Source organism: Centruroides vittatus, unplaced genomic scaffold (genome assembly GCF_030686945.1).
Source record: "Centruroides vittatus isolate TY-2023 unplaced genomic scaffold, ASM3068694v2 contig_630, whole genome shotgun sequence".
Classification (NCBI taxonomy): domain Eukaryota; kingdom Metazoa; phylum Arthropoda; class Arachnida; order Scorpiones; family Buthidae; genus Centruroides; species Centruroides vittatus.
The window spans coordinates 1280446-1303286 of record NW_027122387.1 but is presented as its reverse complement, the minus strand read 5'-3'; the positions used below and the strand labels follow the sequence as shown (position 1 = coordinate 1303286).

Genomic DNA, 22841 nt, shown 5'->3' with positions numbered 1-22841 from the left:
GTAGACCAATAGTCTGTAGACTGTTTTCCTATTGGTGAGCCATTATGCTATAATTGTGTGAAGGGTTTGATATATAGTTGTCTACAGAAAATTGTCTCATCCATTTGTAAATAATTTATTTTGTAGTGTCCATAGCATACAGATTTTGTATCATTTCAGTCTTTTCACTTTGCTGCAAGTTTTTGTTTGAGGTTTCTTACTAGATAAATTGAAAGTTTCAATGTATTCTTAATATAATAATTCTCTGTATGTGTGTTTAATTTTCCTCGATATTTTCCAAACTTTTTCATTAAGTTTGGTGTTATGTTGTATTAAATGTATTTTGTCAGTTTTCCTAATTGTCTAGTCTTTTAATTTTCTAATCTTTTCCAGAGTTTGCTGGTTTAAATTTGCATCATTGGTTGTGTTAATAATTATTGTATTTATGCTTTCATTAATGCATATTCCATTGTGTACATTTTTGTGACTGACTGTTGAAGTATTGTTAGCAAGTGTCTGATCTTCCACAAAATCTAATATTTATTCTGATCTGTTTTTACCATATGACCTTCAACACTGCTTGTTGAGGCAACCAACTATTTTATTTACAGAAAATATTTTCAGCTTTATTTAAGTCACCTTCAGTTTTACAACTTTGTTCCTATGAATATTCAAATTTATAGTATTTATAATAATTTTAAAATAAATAAATCAAAAGAGGGTTCAAATTCCACTTTGGGCTGATCCTTTCTTCCGGAAGGAAAGAATCAGCCTCACAAGAAACTTCTAGACATACCGTAAAATTAAACTAACTTCTATCCTAAACCGGACAGTGCTAATATCCTTCTCTATCTTTTTTCACTAACGTTTTCGAACCTCTGGTTCTTCTTCAGGTGAACCGACAAGTTAAGAATCTTTCAAAAAGAAAAACGAATTCCGAAAGTTCTACTTAAACACGCGCCGTTTTCGTCATTCTGTGCATGCGCAGTTGACGGAAGTATAGCCTTACGTTATCCCGTATCATAGACCAGCGTTTGCCAGGCCACCGATAATGCTAATTCTTCTTTGTTATTAATACATTTCTCTTCCTTTGCCATTTTATGTATCCATATCGCTTCAATCCATCTTAAATGGTGCGGCCGCTGCGTTGTTTGTATAATTCTCGCCTCATTAAAAAATGGCTCTATCTCCGGGTCTGTAGCGTATTGCGCTAGCGCTGTTGTATATCTATTATGCACGATGTCTGCTTTATGCTCTTTTAACCTCACATCAAGTGATCTTTTCGTGGCTCCTACGTATATTAGCTCTTTATCCCATCTATGATCTTTCATAGGGATTGCGTACACTCCGGCCAATTTGCCCTGCTGTGGGGCATCTTTCCCGTTACTCAAAATGTTAAAAATAGTGGGACATCTTCTGTATATGATGGTGACTTGTTTTCTTTTAGCGATGTCTTTTTGTATAAATTTTGTAAGTACGGATTGTATGTAACTATTATCCTGTCGTTAATCGAGCTATCTTCTTGTCTTTGTACCTCTGTTTTCTTCACTCCTAGGGGCTGAAAGGCTTTCTTGCATAGCGTCACCGCCAGATTATTATATCCATGTCGTTCAGCAATAGTATTAATTGTGTTAATCTCATTCATAAGTGCCTGTGGTGTAGATGAGCGAGTGTACGCCCTTTTGACTAAGCTATTAAATGCGGCTATCTTATACTTCATTGGATCACAGTGGATCAATTATATATTCCGGCACAGTCCTGTGATCCAATGAAGTATAAGATAGCCGCATTTAATAGCTTAGTCAAAAGGGCGTACACTCGCTCATCTACACCACAGGCACTTATGAATGAGATTAACACAATTAATACTATTGCTGAACGACATGGATATAATAATCTGGCGGTGACGCTATGCAAGAAAGCCTTTCAGCCCCTAGGAGTGAAGAAAACAGAGGTACAAAGACAAGAAGATAGCTCGATTAACGACAGGATAATAGTTACATACAATCCGTACTTACAAAATTTATACAAAAAGACATCGCTAAAAGAAAACAAGTCACCATCATATACAGAAGATGTCCCACTATTTTTAACATTTTGAGTAACGGGAAAGATGCCCCACAGCAGGGCAAATTGGCCGGAGTGTACGCAATCCCTATGAAAGATCATAGATGGGATAAAGAGCTAATATACGTAGGAGCCACGAAAAGATCACTTGATGTGAGGTTAAAAGAGCATAAAGCAGACATCGTGCATAATAGATATACAACAGCGCTAGCGCAATACGCTACAGACCCGGAGATAGAGCCATTTTTTAATGAGGCGAGAATTATACAAACAACGCAGCGGCCGCACCATTTAAGATGGATTGAAGCGATATGGATACATAAAATGGCAAAGGAAGAGAAATGTATTAATAACAAAGAAGAATTAGCATTACCGGTGGCCTGGCAAACGCTGGTCTATGATACGGGATAACGTAAGGCTATACTTCCGTCAACTGCGCATGCACAGAATGATGAAAACAGCACGTGTTTAAGTAGAACTTTCGGAATTCGTTTTTCTTTTTGAAAGATTCTTAACTTGTCGGTTCACCTGAAGAAGAACCAGAGGTTCGAAAACGTTAGTGAAAAAAGATAGAGAAGGATATTAGCACTGTCCGGTTTGGGATAGAAGTAAGTTTAATCAGCCTCACTTTGGGCTGATTCTTTTCTTCCTTTCTTCTAAATTAATTATTAAAATATATATGTATTTTCATATTTACGTATTACAAAATAATTAATTTATGTATGTTTTTACACTATTGCTTTATATGTTATCTGTTTTATTTATCAGTAATGGTATTTATCCCAATGAGAATATATCTGAATCAAATTCATTTTGCATAATGGAACAAACTGAGAATGAAAGTATACTGATGTGTAAATTATGTAAAATAAGTACTCAATGGGAAAATATCTTATGATGTCTTTAAAACATTTAAAGAAGAAGATTCTAATTTTTTTTTTATGCATAGATGATACTTCATCTGGAAGCAGCAAAGAATTAAGAAAAGAAGCAAACACATCTCTGATAACATCTGATTCTGCTTCCAGAAAAGAAAGCAAGACAGAAAAATCTGTTATGAAAGGCTGTATTTACTGTGGAATTGCCAAATTTATCAATATGATGTCATTAATTTAGCACCTTAATTGTTTCAATGATGTTAGAAGATCTTATGAGAAAGTTTAACATTTTGAGAATGTTAACAATTCCATTAATAATAGAGCAATAACAGGTTTGCAATGCCCTTAGATGTCTGGGGCTGCATGCATGCTACACTGAAGGAATCAGCGTACATTTACTCCTGTCTGGCAGGATTGGGTAACCCAATCAACCTCCTTCTTGATAAGAACAGAGGCTTGTAATTCTCGCCCTTGAATGATTATTAAATTTAGTAAGAGATGGCACCTAATGCCTACCTCTAGTGCCAAATTATTTAGCATTTAATCAATAATAGTAGCAGTAATATAACCCTATATAATTTGGCAATTGTTTGGCTTAAATCAAAAGAACCAAACAAAACATAAATTTTAAGCTTTTTAAGAAATGTTAAAACATTTAAATTAAAAATATTTTTAACAATACATCATAAATTGTCAACAACATATACAATAAGAGTACCATCTTGTGAAAATTAAAATTCTGTAAATTTCACATTGAATTGTTAAATAATTTATTTCAATGTACAATTAACTAGTATCCTTAATTATTTTGTTAGTGATATTTTAAAAAATACAAATCTGCATACCACACTGGGATAATGATAAAATAAGACTCACTACAATATTTTTAAAATTGGTATGATTAATTATTGATTTCCTAGCATCATTAGTGTTTATAATTTTTAAGTATTTCACTAATCCTTAATGTAAACCTGTTCTATCAATCTTATGGGAATTCCTTTCCTACATTCCCTAATTAGGGCTGGTTTTTCTATTTGACACTGTCACATTACAGTGCCCATTTTGTTAGCAAAGTGGATGCCTTTAGCCACAGATTTATAATGCTTGCTATATAACTCATTGATCATGCAATAAATTATTTAAGAATATCCTTCCAAACCTTTGGTTAACTTTATAGCCTAGGTACTCAATTTTGATGTACCTGATTACCAAGTTGGCTTTCAACATGGCTGAGGAACCCATAACCAGATTTTTAACATTAAAAGAATAATGGAAGCAGCCAGGGAATTTCAAAAACTTGTTTATTTCTACTTTATTGACTATAGCAAGACATTTGACTCTGTTAATCACTCAATCCTTTGGATGGTACTCAGAACACATCATAGTCTTGCTAAAAAATCTACATATGGAACAAGAGGCCACAGTAAAAACAAAGGCTGGTGAACCAGTCTCTGTTTTTACTGTGGCCTCTTGTTTTATATCATGGCCTCTTGTTTTTACTATGGTCCAATTGATTTCATATTGAGAAGGGTGACCAATAGAAATGTATTCTCTCCCCCTACAGAAAATGAAAAATGAGATGCATATGAATGAAAGAGGAGACAGTGAGCATTAAGATAGGAGGACAAATTGTTAATAATTTATGATATGCTGACGACATTACCATACTTACCGAATACAAAAAAGATTTAACTCATCTGGTAAAGTATATCAGGAATGAAAGTAAGAAATTTGTATTATTACTGAATGTAAAGAAGACAAAAGCAATGTCAACAGGACCATTTGACAGTTTTGAGATTGACAGTGAAACAATTGAAGTTTTGGACAGGTTTGTACTACTTGGAGTCAGTCACCAGAGATGGTAGGTGCACCAGAAGAGTTTAAGAATCTTGCTAGGAAAAAAAGTCATGTCACACCTCAACCCATCATCAATGACAAGGATGTGATCCTTAAGACCCAAGATCAGACTAGTAAGATCTCTTGTCTTCCTGTTGTCATGCATGGATGCAAAAACTACATTCTCAAAGTTTAAGTGGAAGAAATTGGCTGCCTTTGAGTTCTGGGTTTGGAGAAGACTCCTAAGAATACCATGGACCAAAAAGAAAACAAATGAAACATACAATGTTGTAAAACTGTAAATGCCATTTTTCTCTAAATATGTTTTATTGAAGAATTGAATTCTATGCAGGATTTTTTTTCAACCTCTGATGATCCATAAAAAAAGACAAGTGTAAATAACGAAATGAATTTATTACCAAAAGTTAGGTACAAACATGGTTACTTTTCAACATAATCACCATGAAGATTGAGGCATTTGTCATATCTGTGGATGAGCTTTTCCATCCCATCTTCCTAGAATGTTGTCGCCAATGACTTGAGATGAGCCCTAACATTGTTTTGAAGATCATCATTAATCTCAAAGTTCTGCCCTCCTAGCCACTTTTCCTGTTCAGGAAAGAAATGAAAGTCTCTTGGTGCTAAATCGGGGAATATATGCTGGGTGATTCATACTCGTACCCAGCAGAATTAAATAAAAAACTTAAATCAACACCTTAATGCTTGCTGAGAAATTTTTAATTAAACGAACGTTTTCGGCCTCATCTATAGGCCATCATCAGGTCGAAATACAAAAATTGGAACGCTTACGTTCCATACATAGAATACAAAATTCAAACTAAACGTTTTTTAAAAAATGGAACTAATTAACGAAAAAAATAAAAAATAAATAAATAAATAAACATATAGTGAGAAACTAGAAAAACAACAATAATAATAACAAACGAACATAATATCAATATTACCTATCCTAACTAGAAATAATTCAATTTAAATATAACTAAGTTCATGCCCCTCCTATAATGGAAATTTACAGAAGTAAGCTAAAAGATAAATGTATTAACGCAAGGGACGCGGAAGGTCTTCCTTCGGCTTGGAAATATGCCCTTAAAAACTTATAGGAGGGGCATGAACTTAGTTATATTTAAATTGAATTATTTCTAGTTAGGATAGGTAATATTGATATTATGTTCGTTTGTTATTATTATTGTTGTTTTTCTAGTTTCTCACTATATGTTTATTTATTTATTTATTTTTTATTTTTTTCGTTAATTAGTTCCATTTTTTAAAAAACGTTTAGTTTGAATTTTGTATTCTATGTATGGAACGTAAGCGTTCCAATTTTTGTATTTCGACCTGATGATGGCCTATAGATGAGGCCGAAAACGTTCGTTTAATTAAAAATTTCTCAGCAAGCATTAAGGTGTTGATTTAAGTTTTTTATATGCTGGGTGTTTAAAGGTGGTGAAGACTTCCACCCAGCTTGGAACTTTTTAATGTGTGAAGACTTCCATCTCTTTCCTGAACTGAAAACGTGGCTAGGAAAGCAGAGATTTGAGATTAATGACAATCTTCAAAACAATGTCATTAAGGCCATTTCAATTCACTGGCGGCAAAATTCTATGAAAAGGGGATGGAAAAGCTCATCCACAGATATGACAAATGCCTCAATCTTCACGATGATTATGTTGAAAAGTGACCATGTTTGTACCTAACTTTTCGTAATAAATTCGTTTTGGTATTTACACTTGTCTTTGTTTTATGGACCATCGGAGGTTGAAAAAAACTGCCCTGGTAAATGCAATGTTTTCTGCTACAAAAGAATGTTGTGGCAATATTGGCACTGTAAGTGGCTGTATTTTGAAGATGAATTTATGTGAAGATATAACATTTAAAGTACCAGAGTGCAAATCACATGACTTTTGGCACTTAAAATGTTACTACTTATATTTACATCATTCTGATATTCTCACTAGGTTACAAATTTGTAGCCTAGTGAGTTTTTTACCATTTTATTGTAAAATTGAAATGAATTCATTCATTAGAAAAAGTGTTTTTTACCTCTCCTAAAAAGTTTCTTTTTTGGTATTTACAACATTATGATATTGCACATTTAAATATCTCAATCCTAGAAGCCATCAAAGATGTCTCTGGAGACCATGCTTCTAAAGCAGAGACCGGCCTTTTTGGCCATGTGATGTGTGCCCATGATGGACTAGAAAGAAAAATCACGGTTACAAAGACAGAGGGAAGCTGCAGGAGAGGTCGATAAAAAATCAGATGGATAGAACAGATAAAGCAGGTCATTGGTATGTCCTTGTATGAACTGACAAACATTATAGAGAATAGAACACTTTGGAAGCACCTTATCCATCAGGTCACCAGGTGTCAGTGCTGACTTGATGGCACCTAACAACAATCTGATGTTTATAGTGTTTCCACCTTATTGTTAGACAAAATGCTTACAACTGTAAAGTTGCATTTAATCTCCTAAGATCCTATCTGAAGATCCACTTTATTATTAACATAAGGGGCTGTTAATGTTGCTACATTTATTTCTTTAACTATAGCAGTTATTTTCTTTTTACTTTTATCTTCTGTACCTTTGTTTTATTTGAAGCATAAATTGATTACTTTACTTGAAACCTTATGCTGAAAAGCTATGTCTTTAATTAATTGTAATTCTTTATTTCTGTCTTTAACCAATGAAGAGCTGAAAAATCTATTAATAAGGGGTTTGTTAGCAGCTATTGTGTGAGCTACAGTGTTGTGCAAATATCAACAAATAAAAGAGTTGGTTGACATTTGTTTACAATATACCTTAATTCAAATTTCTTTTTTAAAATGGTTAGATCCAGGAAGTTTATGCTATTTAAGTTATTTTCTCTGGTTTTAAAGTTACACCTACTGTTTTTCTCCAGACAATTAACATATCATCAATGAACCTTAAAATTAATGTTGTCATTTGTAAAGCTATCAATGGTCTGTTCTGTTTCTCCACCCAAGTTAATGTAAGCTCAGTTATGTCTCTCAAAGCTGGAAATCCCATAGGGACTCCTCTCCTCTTAGCTGTTTAAAAAATTTACCATTCCACATAAAGTAAAAACTACTAAGAATCAAATTGGGGTAGTCCATTACCTCTTTAGCAAGTGAATTGTTAAAAATAATGAAAAAATCATTTTATTAGATTGTTATTATTATTATTATTGTTATTTTGAATTTTTACAACCCTTGCCCAGGCCTACTGGGCGTAATGGGAAATATGCCACAGTGGATGAAACTTCCAAAGATGAATTTCCTGTCATATCCTTTGATTTAGCATTTATAGACTCCACGTTCTTTGAGCACTTTCAAAATCTACCTACCTCCTTCCTCTCAGGACTGCTTCAAGTATATATGTCAAGGACAAGATCTTCCAGCTCAATATCTCAATATCAACATTCTAATGACCATTATACTCCTTTTCTGTACCATAACACGGTTTTAAGTAACATACTTAATGTAAGCCCTTAAACATTGTTTAATCTTGACCTACATTAGAATCAAAGATCAATAATTTATCTGTCTGCTGAACATATTAAAATCTTGTACACACCATTATTTAGAGCAGCTGTATTAGCTGCTTCATTTTCTTTTTGCCAATTACAATATCACAGTGTACCACTAGTCCATCTCTTACATTTCACACTATATTTTTTTTTTATAGAAGACTGATACATGAATACATTTCCATTTGTATCATAACGTTTTAAGTTGTTATATCTACAAAAATTCTGATTTATACTTCTAATAAATTCAAATATAATATTTATAACATTATAGTTGTAAATAGAAACTAATTTAGGATTTATTCTTACAGATAAATCTCGTAAAGACTCAAGTTAAATTAAACCTTGTTCTTGTAATCATGTGTAGTATGCAAATCAGCAATATATAGAAGAACATTGCCAAACTGTCATAACAAGGTAGCCTTTGCTTCTGCTGGTCAGTGTGTAGCTGTTGAATTGTAAGTTGTAAGTGTTGATTAAGGACTTCTGCTGTTTTATTTTTCCCTTGTCAGGTTAAGTGCATGTTTGATATTTTGGAATATTTATAATTTTTACTAATAATCAATTGTGATTACTAAATTGAAATTATATTTGAATTTTATATTTATTGTAATGTTTTTTTGTTTTCTAGTCAAAAAATATAGTGCTAGCATTTCCAGCTCAATAAAGTTAAAGAAAAAAAAAATTTCAGGCTTTTCTTTTTAACACATTAGATTTTGTAAGTTACATTCCAAAAAACACAATTACTGTAATTTTGTGAATATCAAATTAAACAAATAAACTAATCCTTGATAAATCCAGCTACAAATTTATTGAAATAAAAATGTTTTCAATCAGATTTTACTGATCTTCAGTTACAAAATTTTCCAAAGAGAAGACCAACAATTTGTGAATTATTCTTCAGGTGGCATGTCATTATGTTAAGAATCAGTAATGGATTTGGTATTAGTCTATAAAAGCATTTATCATTGTAAATAAATTATTTTGTTGTTTCCATACAGAGCTAATTCTGTATCATTTGAGTAATTTTGCATTTTTGTTTGAGTGTAATTTTGTATTCTGCAATGTAAACATTGTGTTGTTTATATTTTGTGTGTATTTTAATTTTCTTGAAAATTTTTTCAGTTGTTTCATTAATTTAGGTATTGTTTTGTAATTAGCATATTGTGTCAGCGTGCCTAGCTGCTGTCTAATATTGTTTATTTGTGTTTCTACCAGTGGTGTAGCGTGGGTGTCAGCCACCCGGGGGGAGGAAAATTTAGCCCCCCTTAAATAAAATATGGGGAATCCCTACAAGTCAGTACAGATGGTATTGTCAGTCGCTACAATGAGCAAGATGTCATTATTATACATTCATTTAAAGAAAGGGGATTCCCCAGTTTCGTCACAGAATAAGTAATGAAAAATTATGTGCTCTGAAATGAGCATGTAATGAAAACGATCCATGTAATGACATGTAATGAGCACGGTCTGAATCGTAGGTGCGACAAAAATATGAAATGAAATGGTTCAAATTTTTACAAGATATTATTATTATTTATTGTGAGAAAATGCTGCCCCCTAAAAGTGCTGCCCGCGGCAAGCCGCCCCTGCCACCCCCACTACAATACGCTACTGGTTTCTACTCTTCTTTGCCAGGCAAGCTTCTGAAGGGTTTTCGATTCATGTGCTTCTGTCTGTGGATGCAGTTTTAGTCCATGCAGGTCACTGTGACTGCACCAGCATAGACTAGTGGATGTCTGAGTTAGAAACAGAATGAATGCAATCTGGTAATATAAAAGTGTTCACATAGTGTAGAATTTTCCCCACTACTACTACTAGTTTAGAATTGTTAATTTTGGGAATGCATGGCTATTGTGCAGGGTCAGTGCCTGTAAATTTAGTGAGTGCTTCCTTAAAAAGAAGAGAGAGAGTATGAATTAAACTTGAATGTATTTCAGGTAATGAAAAATGTTGATGTTATCAGCATCAGAGAGAATAGTGGTGGTAGAACAATATTGCCAGTGCATTCATCTTGATGATCCTGAAAAATTATGTGATTTTTGTTGATGTTGAGAGTATTTGTTTGTTGACATAATTGTTCTGTAATTTGTTATTTGATGTTCTACTGTTATTTGTAGTATAAGGTTATGTATAATTGTTTTTTCGATCAAAAACCCTTTATACAGTGACTGTGAGATGAGATAACAAGTTTGTTTTCTCAATGTATCTCACAATTTTTGTGAAAACAAGTGATATAACTATTTGTCTGTATGCAGTTATGTCTGTTTTGAGTAATGTGATGGTGTAATGAGTACAGATGATAAACTGTGTTTTTGATGTCCATTTCATCTGTTGACATGGTTTACTTGCCTTAGTGGTCTGTGGCTGGATTGTCTTAAAAACATCAACATTAGACTGGTTTCCCACAACTGGTGTGAGCATTGCAGTAGCCATACTTGGACAAGTGCTGCTTTTACCACTGGTGGTCAAGGGAGACTGTGACATACATGTGTATTTTTCGAATGTGAGCCTTACTCATAAACACAGACCTTGTTAACATGGGAAATACCTGAGCCATTGTTACACTTAGATTGTATTAACATGATGATTGAACCCATATCTGTGGAGATTTAATCACTCTTGGCTTCATTTCTCCCCACAGACCTCATTGGCATGGGTGACCCTACTAGGAGCAGATGCTTCAGCCAGCATAGATCTGTGATTCATCAGAATTACTGAGCTCCTCACTATAATGACAGTCCTTACACTATTAATTGGCTTACATAATATTTCTAAATCTTAGATTTGAAGATAATGCACAGTGTGTTCAATGTCTGACCACAACTGTTTTCCCATGATACTTCACACATGCAATACAATACTGTCCTTTAAATCTACTAATGTTGCAACATTACCACTATAAACCATATTCTTTAAATGGTTTCACAGACAGCAATCACATGAATTCAGATCCAGAGACCTAGTGGCCAGTTGTCTTAAATCACACTATCATTTTCCTAACAGCATGTAGAAACATTGGTCACAGCATAAGTTCTTATGATGGCAATATTATATAGCAATACCAATTTTCAAAAAAATATTCACAATTAATGCATGCTCCAGCAAAGTGATGGCCATCGTAGCTATAACTGATAAGAATGGCATTCACTAGTCAGCATTTTTACAGCCAATCTCGGCTGAATTTCACATAGCTATGTATATCATATTTCTTTGCTTGCAGTGCCATGTATGCCATTTACTCGATAGTGGACAATTTAGAAACTAAAATTTTTCTTTGCAAAATCATTTTCCACATTCTACGAAGAGTGTGTACACAAATTGTGGTGTCAATCTGTATGTATGTAATATGAAATACTGTATATATGTAATATGCCAACAACTACCTGATTATAATCCAGTAGTTGTTGGCATATTACATATATACAGTATAATACAGAGTGATCATACAGTGTAATACAGTACAGATATACCTCAAGTTACGTCGTTTCGAGTTAAGTCGTTCTCGATTATATGTCGCTTGTCAAAAAAGTATATGGAAAAATAAAAATCAAGTTTAAGTCATTTTATTCGACTTTACATCCATCCGCCACAAATATTGAAGTCATAATATCACTAGAAAAGCGTTAAAAACACATAAAATCATATTAAAATATGTACATTTACAGTAAATGTTAATATAATCATCATAAATCCTAGAGAACGAAACATGAAAACATCTGTGTTTCTGTGTTGTCCTCTTATTTAGTGGTCTTTAAGTGCTCATTATTGGTGTTTTCCACTGTAGTTTCAACTTACGTCGTAATTACACAAGTAAATTCGACTTATGTCGTTTTTCGACTTACATCGCCTCTCCTGGAACCAATTACCGATGTAAGGCGAGGTATACCTGTGTTACATTGGATTTGTAGATGTTGGTTTATGTATAGTTATACTGTATGCGCATGTACAATATGTATGTAATTTACTCATCAACTCCTAAGATACTAACCCCATTGGGAAACCCTAATGTAGAAACGAAGATGTGTCTTTGATTTGATGGTGTCTTATATTTGACTAAATATGATACATCTTTCAACTTCAAATGATAATATAATCTATTTTGATTTCAAATACTATCTTCTAACAGTAAGTGAATTTTATGCTGAGATTATGACTTCCTTTATCAACTTTGCTTGAAATTGTTACCATATTTTCCAAGAAAAAAAGTTTATCTGCTAGCAAGAAATGGTCATTTCTGTAATGTGTGCTTACAAATACTTTAATATCTTTTATTCACTGTAACATTTTTCTTTTCCTGATAATGTAATCTATTACAATTTTGAGATTCTTCTCTAAACTATGCTATTTATATCCCAATACTGGAAAAAGAATTTTAGTAAATTTATTGGATTGCAATTTGAAAAAATTGTAGACATAAATTCCCACTGTTGTCCATCTATCTGTCCTTAATCTCGAAAATTGTGTTAGATAAATGAAATTCAAGACTAGATATGAAAAGCTTACGGGCAGGAAGCCCCAATTAATTACATGTGAACTTCTGATGCAAACTGGAAGTCACATTATTTCCATTCAGAAATTTTCTCCTGAAAGGAGTTAGATGACTGGCACGATTCCATTGCTAACAGAAAAATATGATGTACAGGGGCAAGACACTGCAGTACTAATTTGAGGTGAAAAGCATATTTTAAATTTATTTAATTTAAAATATGATTAAAAATTGCAGCCCAGCATTGTGACAATGTCACAATAAATAATTGCTCATTATTATTGGATCCCATTGCATCAACTTATTTCCATAATCACTTCCTATTCCATTTTCACTACTTCACAGCTATTTTTTCTCCCAATTCTGTCATTAAAAACTCAAATTATAATAACTTCATGGTTCAGCAGATTTCTTTTTAAGTACTTGAGATAATTTTGCATAAAATTCAGTCATTTTTCTCCTATTTTCATTTGATTGACATATTCCTATAATGGTTATTTTCTTTAAAACATAAAATTTAAAATTATATTAATCATTCAACATTTCTTCACTTGATATGATATAATTTTAAACTCTTTTTCTTTATTAACAATAAAATTTCTGTCCTTGTCCTTTCTCCTTTACTTGCAATCAGTTTTATTTACACTCATTATATATGGAATAAAAAGAAAGAACAAACATAATCTCTCATATGTATACAATACTGTTTCTTTTCTTACTTTATCTTTATTCTTACTATGAATATATATATATATATATCTTTATCCAATATTAATAAATTTAAAACATACTTTTAAATGAAAATAATAAAAAAAAAATCTATTATATAAAAATATAAATTATATACTAAATAACAACATATATGATAAACTAATATTCTGACTTTATCCTAGAAGACTATCCTTTATTGTTTAACAATGAAGGAAACATATAATGTTGCTTAATTGTTCAATAATATTGGCTCACAAAGAATAAACCACTGCCTTAAACAGCAAAATAATTTCAAACTGAAATGCTTTCAGGTTAGTTTATAAACCATTGTAGAGTTCTTTAATGATCTATAAACTAGGCCAAAAATGTTTGAGCTTGAAATTATATCACTATTTAAAGTGATGATTTATTCTTCAAAATTAAATTACAGTGTAGATATGTAGAGATAGCATATAATATTCACTAATGTAGTTCTAAATTTAGAATAATATTAGTAAATACTAACTTTTGAACTAAATCAATATCAATTCATAATGTAAAAATATTTTATAATATATAAACAATTATTTTATCTTAATAAACTTACAATTGTAATTCAGTCACTGAATTACAAAGTTAGACTTCTAAATAGTATATGAAAATAAATGTTTCTAGCATGATAGAATATATTTGAGTTTTTAATTTTAAAATTTAAATTGCATATATATTGAAAAATGTTCCTAAAAAAAAAAAAAATGAAATTAATTGTGTGCTATGCTTGATTCTATGTTAAACAGTATAAATAATGCAAAATTTCTAATCATATCTGTATAAAATGTATATGTTAGAAAATAACTTAATAATTTTTTTCAGTATTAAAATGTTAAAAATTAAATATTCCTTTAATTTTTTTTTTATTAAGTTTATTGTATTCTAATTTTTCTTACATACTAAAAACTTACTATTTCAAACACTAAAGTCTATTGTTTTGTGCTTTATTGAAACTATTTTTCTTTAATTTGAGTACTTGTGCTCCTTTCAGCCCATCATCAAGAAAAGTAATTATTGAAAAAATTTATAAGATTATATATGAATGCTAGAGGATTTTAAATTCACACCAATCAAATAAAACACCAGCTTGTCAAGCAGATTCTGTATTGTCACACCTTCTGCTAGAAAAAGGCAAATTTTTAAAATGTTTTTTCTTTTTTAATTTGAAACAAATTTGACATTCATAGAATTCTTAAAACACAGATAATAAGAAACTGATTAGACTGACTGAGTATGAGCAATTACAGAATATTTCATTATAAATCGGAAGAAGTAAAATTTATAAAGAAATTTATGGCATCTAACTTTTAAGAGTTTTGAAAACATTAAACTTTTTTAAATTTTCCATCTGATAATTTGTCTGACAGAAGGTGTTATTTCAAGAAGCAGGCATTTGATTCAAACAATGCAAATTTCAAACTTTAGCATTTCAAATTCCACATTATGAACTTTTTTACTTTCTATTCTTGATGGTGGGCTGAAAGGCCCAAAAGTACTTGGACTAAAGAAATAGTAAAATCTATAATAAAGCAGAAAACAATAGATTTTTTCTTAATTAATTTTTATTCCAATGATTACTTAATATAATAATATAAAATTAAACTAAATTCTATCCTTTATTTTTATGATTTAATATTGAATATCTCAATTATTATTATTTTCAATAAATATATTTATTGAATAAATAACTAAATTAAATTAATTTAATAAATTGAATTAAATAAAGAATAATTGTATTTACTGTTATCTATTGTACTATAACATGACCAATGAAAAGCCCCACTATAAAATTCAAGACCTATGATGGCAAATATAACAATGGCAAATAGCACCAGAAGGCCTATTTGTAAAAGTGGAGCCATGGCCTTGATGATGGACTTGAGAACTACTTGAAGACCTATGATAAATGAAAATAACATAAATTAGTCTATTTTGAAATCTTAAAAATATATTTATAGCAGTTATATATAATTTAATAACAACAGTAAACAGTAACACAAATTTCATTGCTACTAATAATAAAAAATATTAAAAATACAATGCTATTTAATTGCCATGCAGCACTGCAAAGCAAAACAAGTACTAAATGCACTATAAATTCACATTTTTAAGTCAGCTTCATTATTATGTAAATTATTAGATGAATCAGAATTATTTTCAAGAAATATTAAATTTTTTGTTATCATTTTTAAATAATTATATCAAATATTAAAAATTTTTAAATTAATATTTTATCAAAATATTAGAATATTCTAAATAAATTAATCAATTAATTCTTTATTGATATTTTTCTAACATGAGCCAACAATTTAGGAAATTTCTTTATTTATTTGTTGCATAGATTTTAGCCAAAATGCTACAGTTTGCAAACAAAAGTATTAATTTCGTAAATGTTTAAAGTTTTATTTAATAAATACATATTAAGATAACCTTCTAAAGATAAAAATGCACAAGTCAAGAGTACATTGTAGAACTTCATTATGTTGTGATTGTCTATCATTTAATAAATGCAATTTATCGTCAGAAAAAAAGTTTTATTTTTTCAAATGAAATGTTAAAAATATAGATTTATTTAAGAGCAAAATAATTACTTTTTTAAAATTTTTCAATGTAACATATACCAGTTCATCTTAGAGCATATTAAAATATAGCATAGCATAAATTCAAAATATAATTAATATTCAAACTGGAATGTTTACACTCAATTAATGTTTCTTTTATTTAATAACATGATAAATATAGTGGTTATATAGTCTAAGATTTATTATATTTTCATAATAAAATAACCAATACCAAAAAAACAAACATAAGAATAAAAAATATTTAAAATGAAAATTTAGTTAAGGTAGATCAAACATTTTCATTAATAATAAAATGCATAATTATCTAATATTCTTACTAGCATTTTATTAGCAATTGAATTTATTATAAAAGAAATGGGTACAAACAAATGGGATTATTTTAAGTAAAAAACACCCATTACTAATAAAGTGATATATTTAATTAAAAAACGTACTGCTGTCACTGTTATCAAGTCATTGTTTTGATCTTCATTTTTATCTACTTGAGTATTTATTTAATCTAATTGGATATGTTTTACTTTATGAATTATAAGAACTGACTCAGTTATTATATAATTCTAAAGTTTTCAAGTCCTGATATTCAACTTCCATTATGAATAAAAACAACCAATTTTATTTTAATGTACAAAAAGTATATTAGATCATAAAACAAAATCAAAATAATTAAATTAATCAATACACCTTTAAGAGTGTGTGAAGTTTAAAGAACACTAATATTTTCAGCCCAGTTAATGGACCATCTTCAGGCATGGATAGTTGAAAGTGGAAAGTCAGTGCCAGTAAGAAAGAAAGGATAGACTCCAATAAAAGTAAACAAGAGAGAGAGATAGAGAGAGAGAGAGAGAGAGAGATGGACTACAACAGCAGCAATGGATGCAAAATACTAAGGATATATTGGGAAATGGAGAATCAACACAGCATATGTCAGATACACCTCAAGATCTTTCAATCAGTGGTTCACTAAACATAAAAGATAATATTAAGATCATATCTGATCTTAATATAAATTTTTTTTACGTTTAGTCTTATCTTCTTTTACAGAACTTTCTGGTACATAGGGAGTGTGAGGGCCCAGACTTGATGAAAAAAATTTTTTCGTCAAAATTAAAATTTGTTAAAATTTTTCCCAACATTAATTAATTATGGGAGGATATGATTACATCTTTTACCCAGAGTCAATCTTCAAAAGGTCACACATCTTCTGAATGGGTGTGTCACCAGGAACTTTTGTCCGAAATTCATCTATTGTCGAAAAACTTAACATTGCCTAAAAAGAGACATTGAAATCAAGGAGGCCCAAAATAAAAGAATAGCATTGAGGACAACAAAGAGCTCATTGATCCACCTCCTTGAGAAAGGATATTCAAGTGTGCTTCCTCATCACCAATCCTTTCCACTGCCAATCCTGTCCTTGCCACCGTTCACCAGACTGTAGCTGTTTTGTATTGGACATTCAAACTATACCAGCTAGGAACCCTACTTGGCCTGACCCAATGAACTTGAATTTCTTCACCTGTTCATCAAGTGATCTACAATAGTTTGACCTCAATTTTGACTCATCAATCAAGTTTATCAAGGTATTTATCGGCACGTGCAGAAACAAACTCTCTCTCTCTCTCACGGTTAGGGTCCCATTTCGATAGTACTTTTTCATCATATAGAAAATTCATTAAATATCTTATATTATGTAAAGCCTTATCAACTTTGTTATGCTATATAGAAGCTATAACAGAAATACTATAAATTTTCCTATGTATATATATCTAAATGTAAATAAATAAATGGGTATTATTCTTTTATAATTGAACTGTAGTCGAGTGCAATCTTTCGGACATGCTGTCTCTCAAATGTCCTACATCCCGAATCCAACTGCTTATACACGCGACCACTTGCGCATGAAACAAAACATAATCACCATCACGATTTCTGTGTTCTCTAAAACACAGTGGTGTCAGTCCTGATGTAGGCATCGCCAATCCGGTGCCAACCCTTCGGTCACAGTAGTGTCAGAAGTGGGATATGATTCATAAGCTAAATCTCAGCTAAGTTCTACAGGATGAAGGCAAGAGAAAAAACAAATCCTACAGGATGTTTGCAAGGAGAGACAGCTGGAAGTGCATTCATGACAGGCAAAATTGGGGGCATGATTCCTTTAATACCTTCCTTTTCAGGAGATCCGACAGGACTTAAAAGTTACCAACTTTTTTGAATCATTGGATGAAATAGCAAAATTAACCAATTCGGTGAAGGCACAGTGTTTGGGAATTGCCAAATTAAAGCTGACTGGGATAGCTAGAGATTTTGCATGGAAAGACACACGAATGAAAGAGGTAGAGATGTATGATGTGTTTAAGAAGCTTATGATTAAGCGGTTTGAGAAAGAACCCTATTCTCTCGGGTTACAGAAATTCTACACTTGCATACAAGCTTGTGATGAGAATGTACAAACATATACAGTTAGACTGCAAACTCTCACATCCGAAACTATTATCAAGCAAACTAACAATGATATAAATAAACAACAACTAACCCGTTACATATAAAGAACAACTGCCGAATTATCGGGTTAGCAAATGGCTATAGTAATATTAATAATTAAAGTTAATTTGCTACTAGAGTTAGGCGTTAGGCGCCATCTCTTGCTAAATTTAATAATTAGAATTTTAATTAAATAATTTAAATAAATTTAGGCCTAACTGGAAGAAAAGAATCGGCCCGAAGCGGGATTCGAACCCGCAACTTCTGCTATCCGTGCAGAAAGGGAAAGAAAGGATTGCAAATACAATTTTTAAGCAGCCTTAATGATAGAATTAAAAGACAAGTAATGTCCAGAGAACCTGTCACCTTTGATAGGGCAGTGCAAGCAGCGATCAGTGAGGAAACCATATAGCAATTGAACAGGAAACTCATCATTAGAGCCATTGACAAAGAGTGGCGACAAGATTATGTCAATAGATCTATAGACCAAACGATTAGAAAAATACAAGAACAATTAAAAAAACTAAAAATAATCACCTAAAACACCAATTTGAAATCACTAACTCATCCAAAAACCTTTAACCGGTGAAATGTTTTCACCGGTTAAAGGTTTTTGGATGAGTTAGTGACAAACTAAAAAGTCAAGGAAATTCAAAAGACAAGCCCAAATATAGAAATTTCCCATTTGCATGGCAAAATTGTTATCAGGGAGAACAAGAAGGAACAAAATTTCTCTGGCATAATAGAGGCAACAATGCTAGAAACTGATTTAGGGACCAACAAGATGATTCAAGAAACAGTAGGAAATATGCAAACTCAAAGAAACAATTGGAGATATGTAGCAAGACAAAATTTAGGTGACTCAAGAAATAACTGGTGAACCTAGATGACTCAACCAGATACAGCAATTCAAGAGAACCAACAGAAACAGGCAAAATTTTAGAGGAAGTTTTAGGTAAAAGAAAAGAAATATACCTGGGGCCAGAATATCCAGATTCAGTGGCACAACAACTTGTCATGAATTCAGAGTGAATGATCACATTGTCTCATTGATGGCTTCCAAACTCAACTCACCATGGATACAGGCTCAAAAGTGACATTATTGTCAAGATCTCTGGCATAAAAAGTAGGCATCTTCAGAAGAAAAATTAATAGGAGCAAGATACCATTCCAAAGCACCACTGGACATAGAATCAACACCTATGGTAAAAACAATTTCCAATGTGATAACAGCCCGCTGCAATTCTCCTATCCATGCTATATCATAGATGATGAGATACACAGCCATTCAACAGACTGATAAGAAGAGACATAATAATAGACCAAGGATTGAAGATAAATTTAGCGAAAGAAGTAATAAAACTCCCCAAATGAAGAGAAATAAACTTCCGAGACAGTTCCACATTCAAGGGGTCAATGAAACCCACTCAACTGAAAAAGAACATGACCGATAAAGAAATCATCATCTAAGTAGTCTGAACAGGGAAAGGAATTCCGAAGCAATGTAACAAGGAAGCAAAAAGAGAGGAAAATATAACAGACAAATTCCAAAGGACAAGAAAGAACAATTTAATGCAGAGAAACTATTAACTCTGAGTAACCAAATGTGCACTAAAACAATCAGCCCAAAAGACTAGGCCAAAAAGGATAATAAGCCAAAACCAATCTCCCCTAACGAAAATGGAAGAACAATAAGAAGGAACTATGAACTGAGAATGAATCTTGAACCAACACACATGGAGGTAAAAATTAAACAGAACATAGGTCAACCAGAAGCAGATAAAACATGAGAAAAAACAACCAGAGCCCAATCAACAAACAGTTGGATTGACGATTCTCCAAACTTCAATCAACATCATAATAGTCATCCTCGCCACGATATCCACCATTTTATGTACCCCATTTTCCCCTATAGTCGTATGTTCCAAGAATTCCCTGGCACTGCAGAATCTGAGAACCTTAGACGCAATTCCAACAACAAAACTATATCCGCCACAAAGCCCATACGAATCAAAAAATCTTCTTCCACCTATACAAATAAAGTCCGAAATAGATTCAGACTTTTCCGACACCATTATGATGGATCTGTCTGAATCTACATTGACCACAGGAAGATTGACAGATGGCCAAAATCATCAGAACAATCTTTGACCCCCCCCTTACTAGCATGGTAGAGAAGTATGAAATTTATAACCACTCTGTTACCAACACAAGCATAAACAATAATAACAAGGACTCCCTTCTCTCTGCCTGGTAATATCTCGTTAGTCTTTTGCATCAACTGCCATTGTTATAGTCCATCTTTCCCGCTTTTTTACTCTAACAAAATCTTTCCCATCTTCCTTCTTTACTGACACTATCATTTCACTTACAAATGCCACACTTGAAGATGGCCTATTAACAAGGTCAAAAACATTAATATTCTTTAAACTTCACCCATTGTTAAAGTTACATTGATTAATTTAGTTGAGTAACCATAATGGCTAGTTCATTCTTATAAAATTTCGAAACTCAGTTAAAAATCATTAACAGGTCTTTTTCACTAATTAATGTTATTGTTTCTGTTTATTATCTGATAACTGACTTCTAATAATAAATATTTCAACATGTTTACATATATTCATCATTAATTTTTAAGATAGTGTATAGAAATTATTTAAAACACATTCAAAAGAACAGTGCATTTGTGTAAAAAATACACCATTTCATCTTTTGTAGACTAGTTGAATCCTTATCTTTCTGAACATAAAATTAAAACAAAAAATAAAGAAACAAAACACATAATAAAGTAAGTAATCTTTGCTAAAATATATTATATTTTCAATAACGTAATAAAAAAGTCTCATCAAAAATAAAACATCACAAATTACATAAATATTTTAGTATTATTGCATAATAAAATCACAGTAGATAGTGAAAATAAAAATCACTGTTTTAATGACAAAACAACAGTAATAATTATTTATTATTAACAAATGTGATGTGAAGCTTCTAATCATCTCTAATTTTTTAATATTGATAAAAATAAAACTATTACAGTAGACTTTCAAGAATCAAAGAAAAATTTTGCATTACAGATTCTACCATTATTCAATCCTTAATGAATTTAGTATAACTTTTTCTTTGAGCCAAACACCTGATAGTCACTAGGTATTAGGTCAGAGCTGTAGGATGGATGGGGCAAAAGTTCCCAATTATATGTTGAAATGTTTTCTGCAAATATCTGTGCTTACAGTCAGATTGCTGTTCATCATATTTACCCTTGTTCAGTGGTGCACCCAGAGGGGCAACAAAGAGCCCTGGCACCCCTTAAAGAAAGAGAGGAAAAAAACACTAGAAAATTTTCGTCTTTTCTAATTAAAATTCATTTTTTTTCTTTATATTATGTTGTGTCTTTATTTCTATACAGCTTATGAATTAGCAATTATATAAGGTGAGAATGTTATTGAATTCATATTAAAATTTTTAAACAGTTCAACTTGGCTTCTCCAAGATCAAATCCCTTGTTAGAATATTTTGCACAATTGTCAAATGTTAAAATAATTCATGCAATCTTCAGAGCACATTTCCAACATTCTCAAATGAATTTGTGATAGTTTTTGTCTTTTTGTTCAAAACAATCACACCACAGCTCTCTATTCATCTGTAGTGAAATAATGTGATGAGAGATACTATTTTAAACCAACCTATATTGCTTACTTGTGAGATGATAATACCTATTGAACTGTAGTGCCCAAGCACTATGTTTATTATTTTTTTCGTTTATTCTGTTTTCCACATATTTCATGTTGGGTTTTTTCTTGTATTATTTCTGTTTCATTCCATGGTATCACACTGTAAACGGGTGTTATCCGTCGTAATTGTTGATTGGTTGATAACCAAGACCACCCGTTTACACGTCATACCCAATGGCGGGAGGTATAAAAGTTCCAGCTCTCGTCCAATTTGGCATTTTCTGGTTCCTTCTTTGAGTTGGATCAATAGTTAAGGTCATGTAGGAGCGCCCATTCAGACAAAGGAAACATCGACGGACTTAAGTAAGACCGTTATTTTCGTCATGTTTGATTGTAGTGTTTCTTCGCGAAAAACATGGAAAATCATATGTAATGTACATATATGGATTGTAACTGTGTTACTTATAACCTCTTGATGTATAGTGTCTAGGGTTTCTGAAACGGGATCCCGGCTGTTTTTTTACCCCGGGAAATATCCCGGGAAATTTTTCTCATCCCGGGAAATCCCG

The 22841-nt window shown here is 31.7% G+C and overlaps 1 protein-coding gene across 1 annotated transcript in view; it reads right to left on the bottom strand.

Moving 5' to 3' along the window:
- Positions 1-22841, bottom strand: part of LOC136979676 (voltage-dependent calcium channel type A subunit alpha-1-like) — a 445853-nt gene that overhangs the window by 239212 nt on the left and 183800 nt on the right. The window contains exon 7 of the mRNA XM_067275717.1: positions 15280-15435. Coding sequence (XP_067131818.1) covers positions 15280-15435 — 156 coding nt within the window. The remainder of the gene's footprint in view (positions 1-15279; positions 15436-22841) is intronic.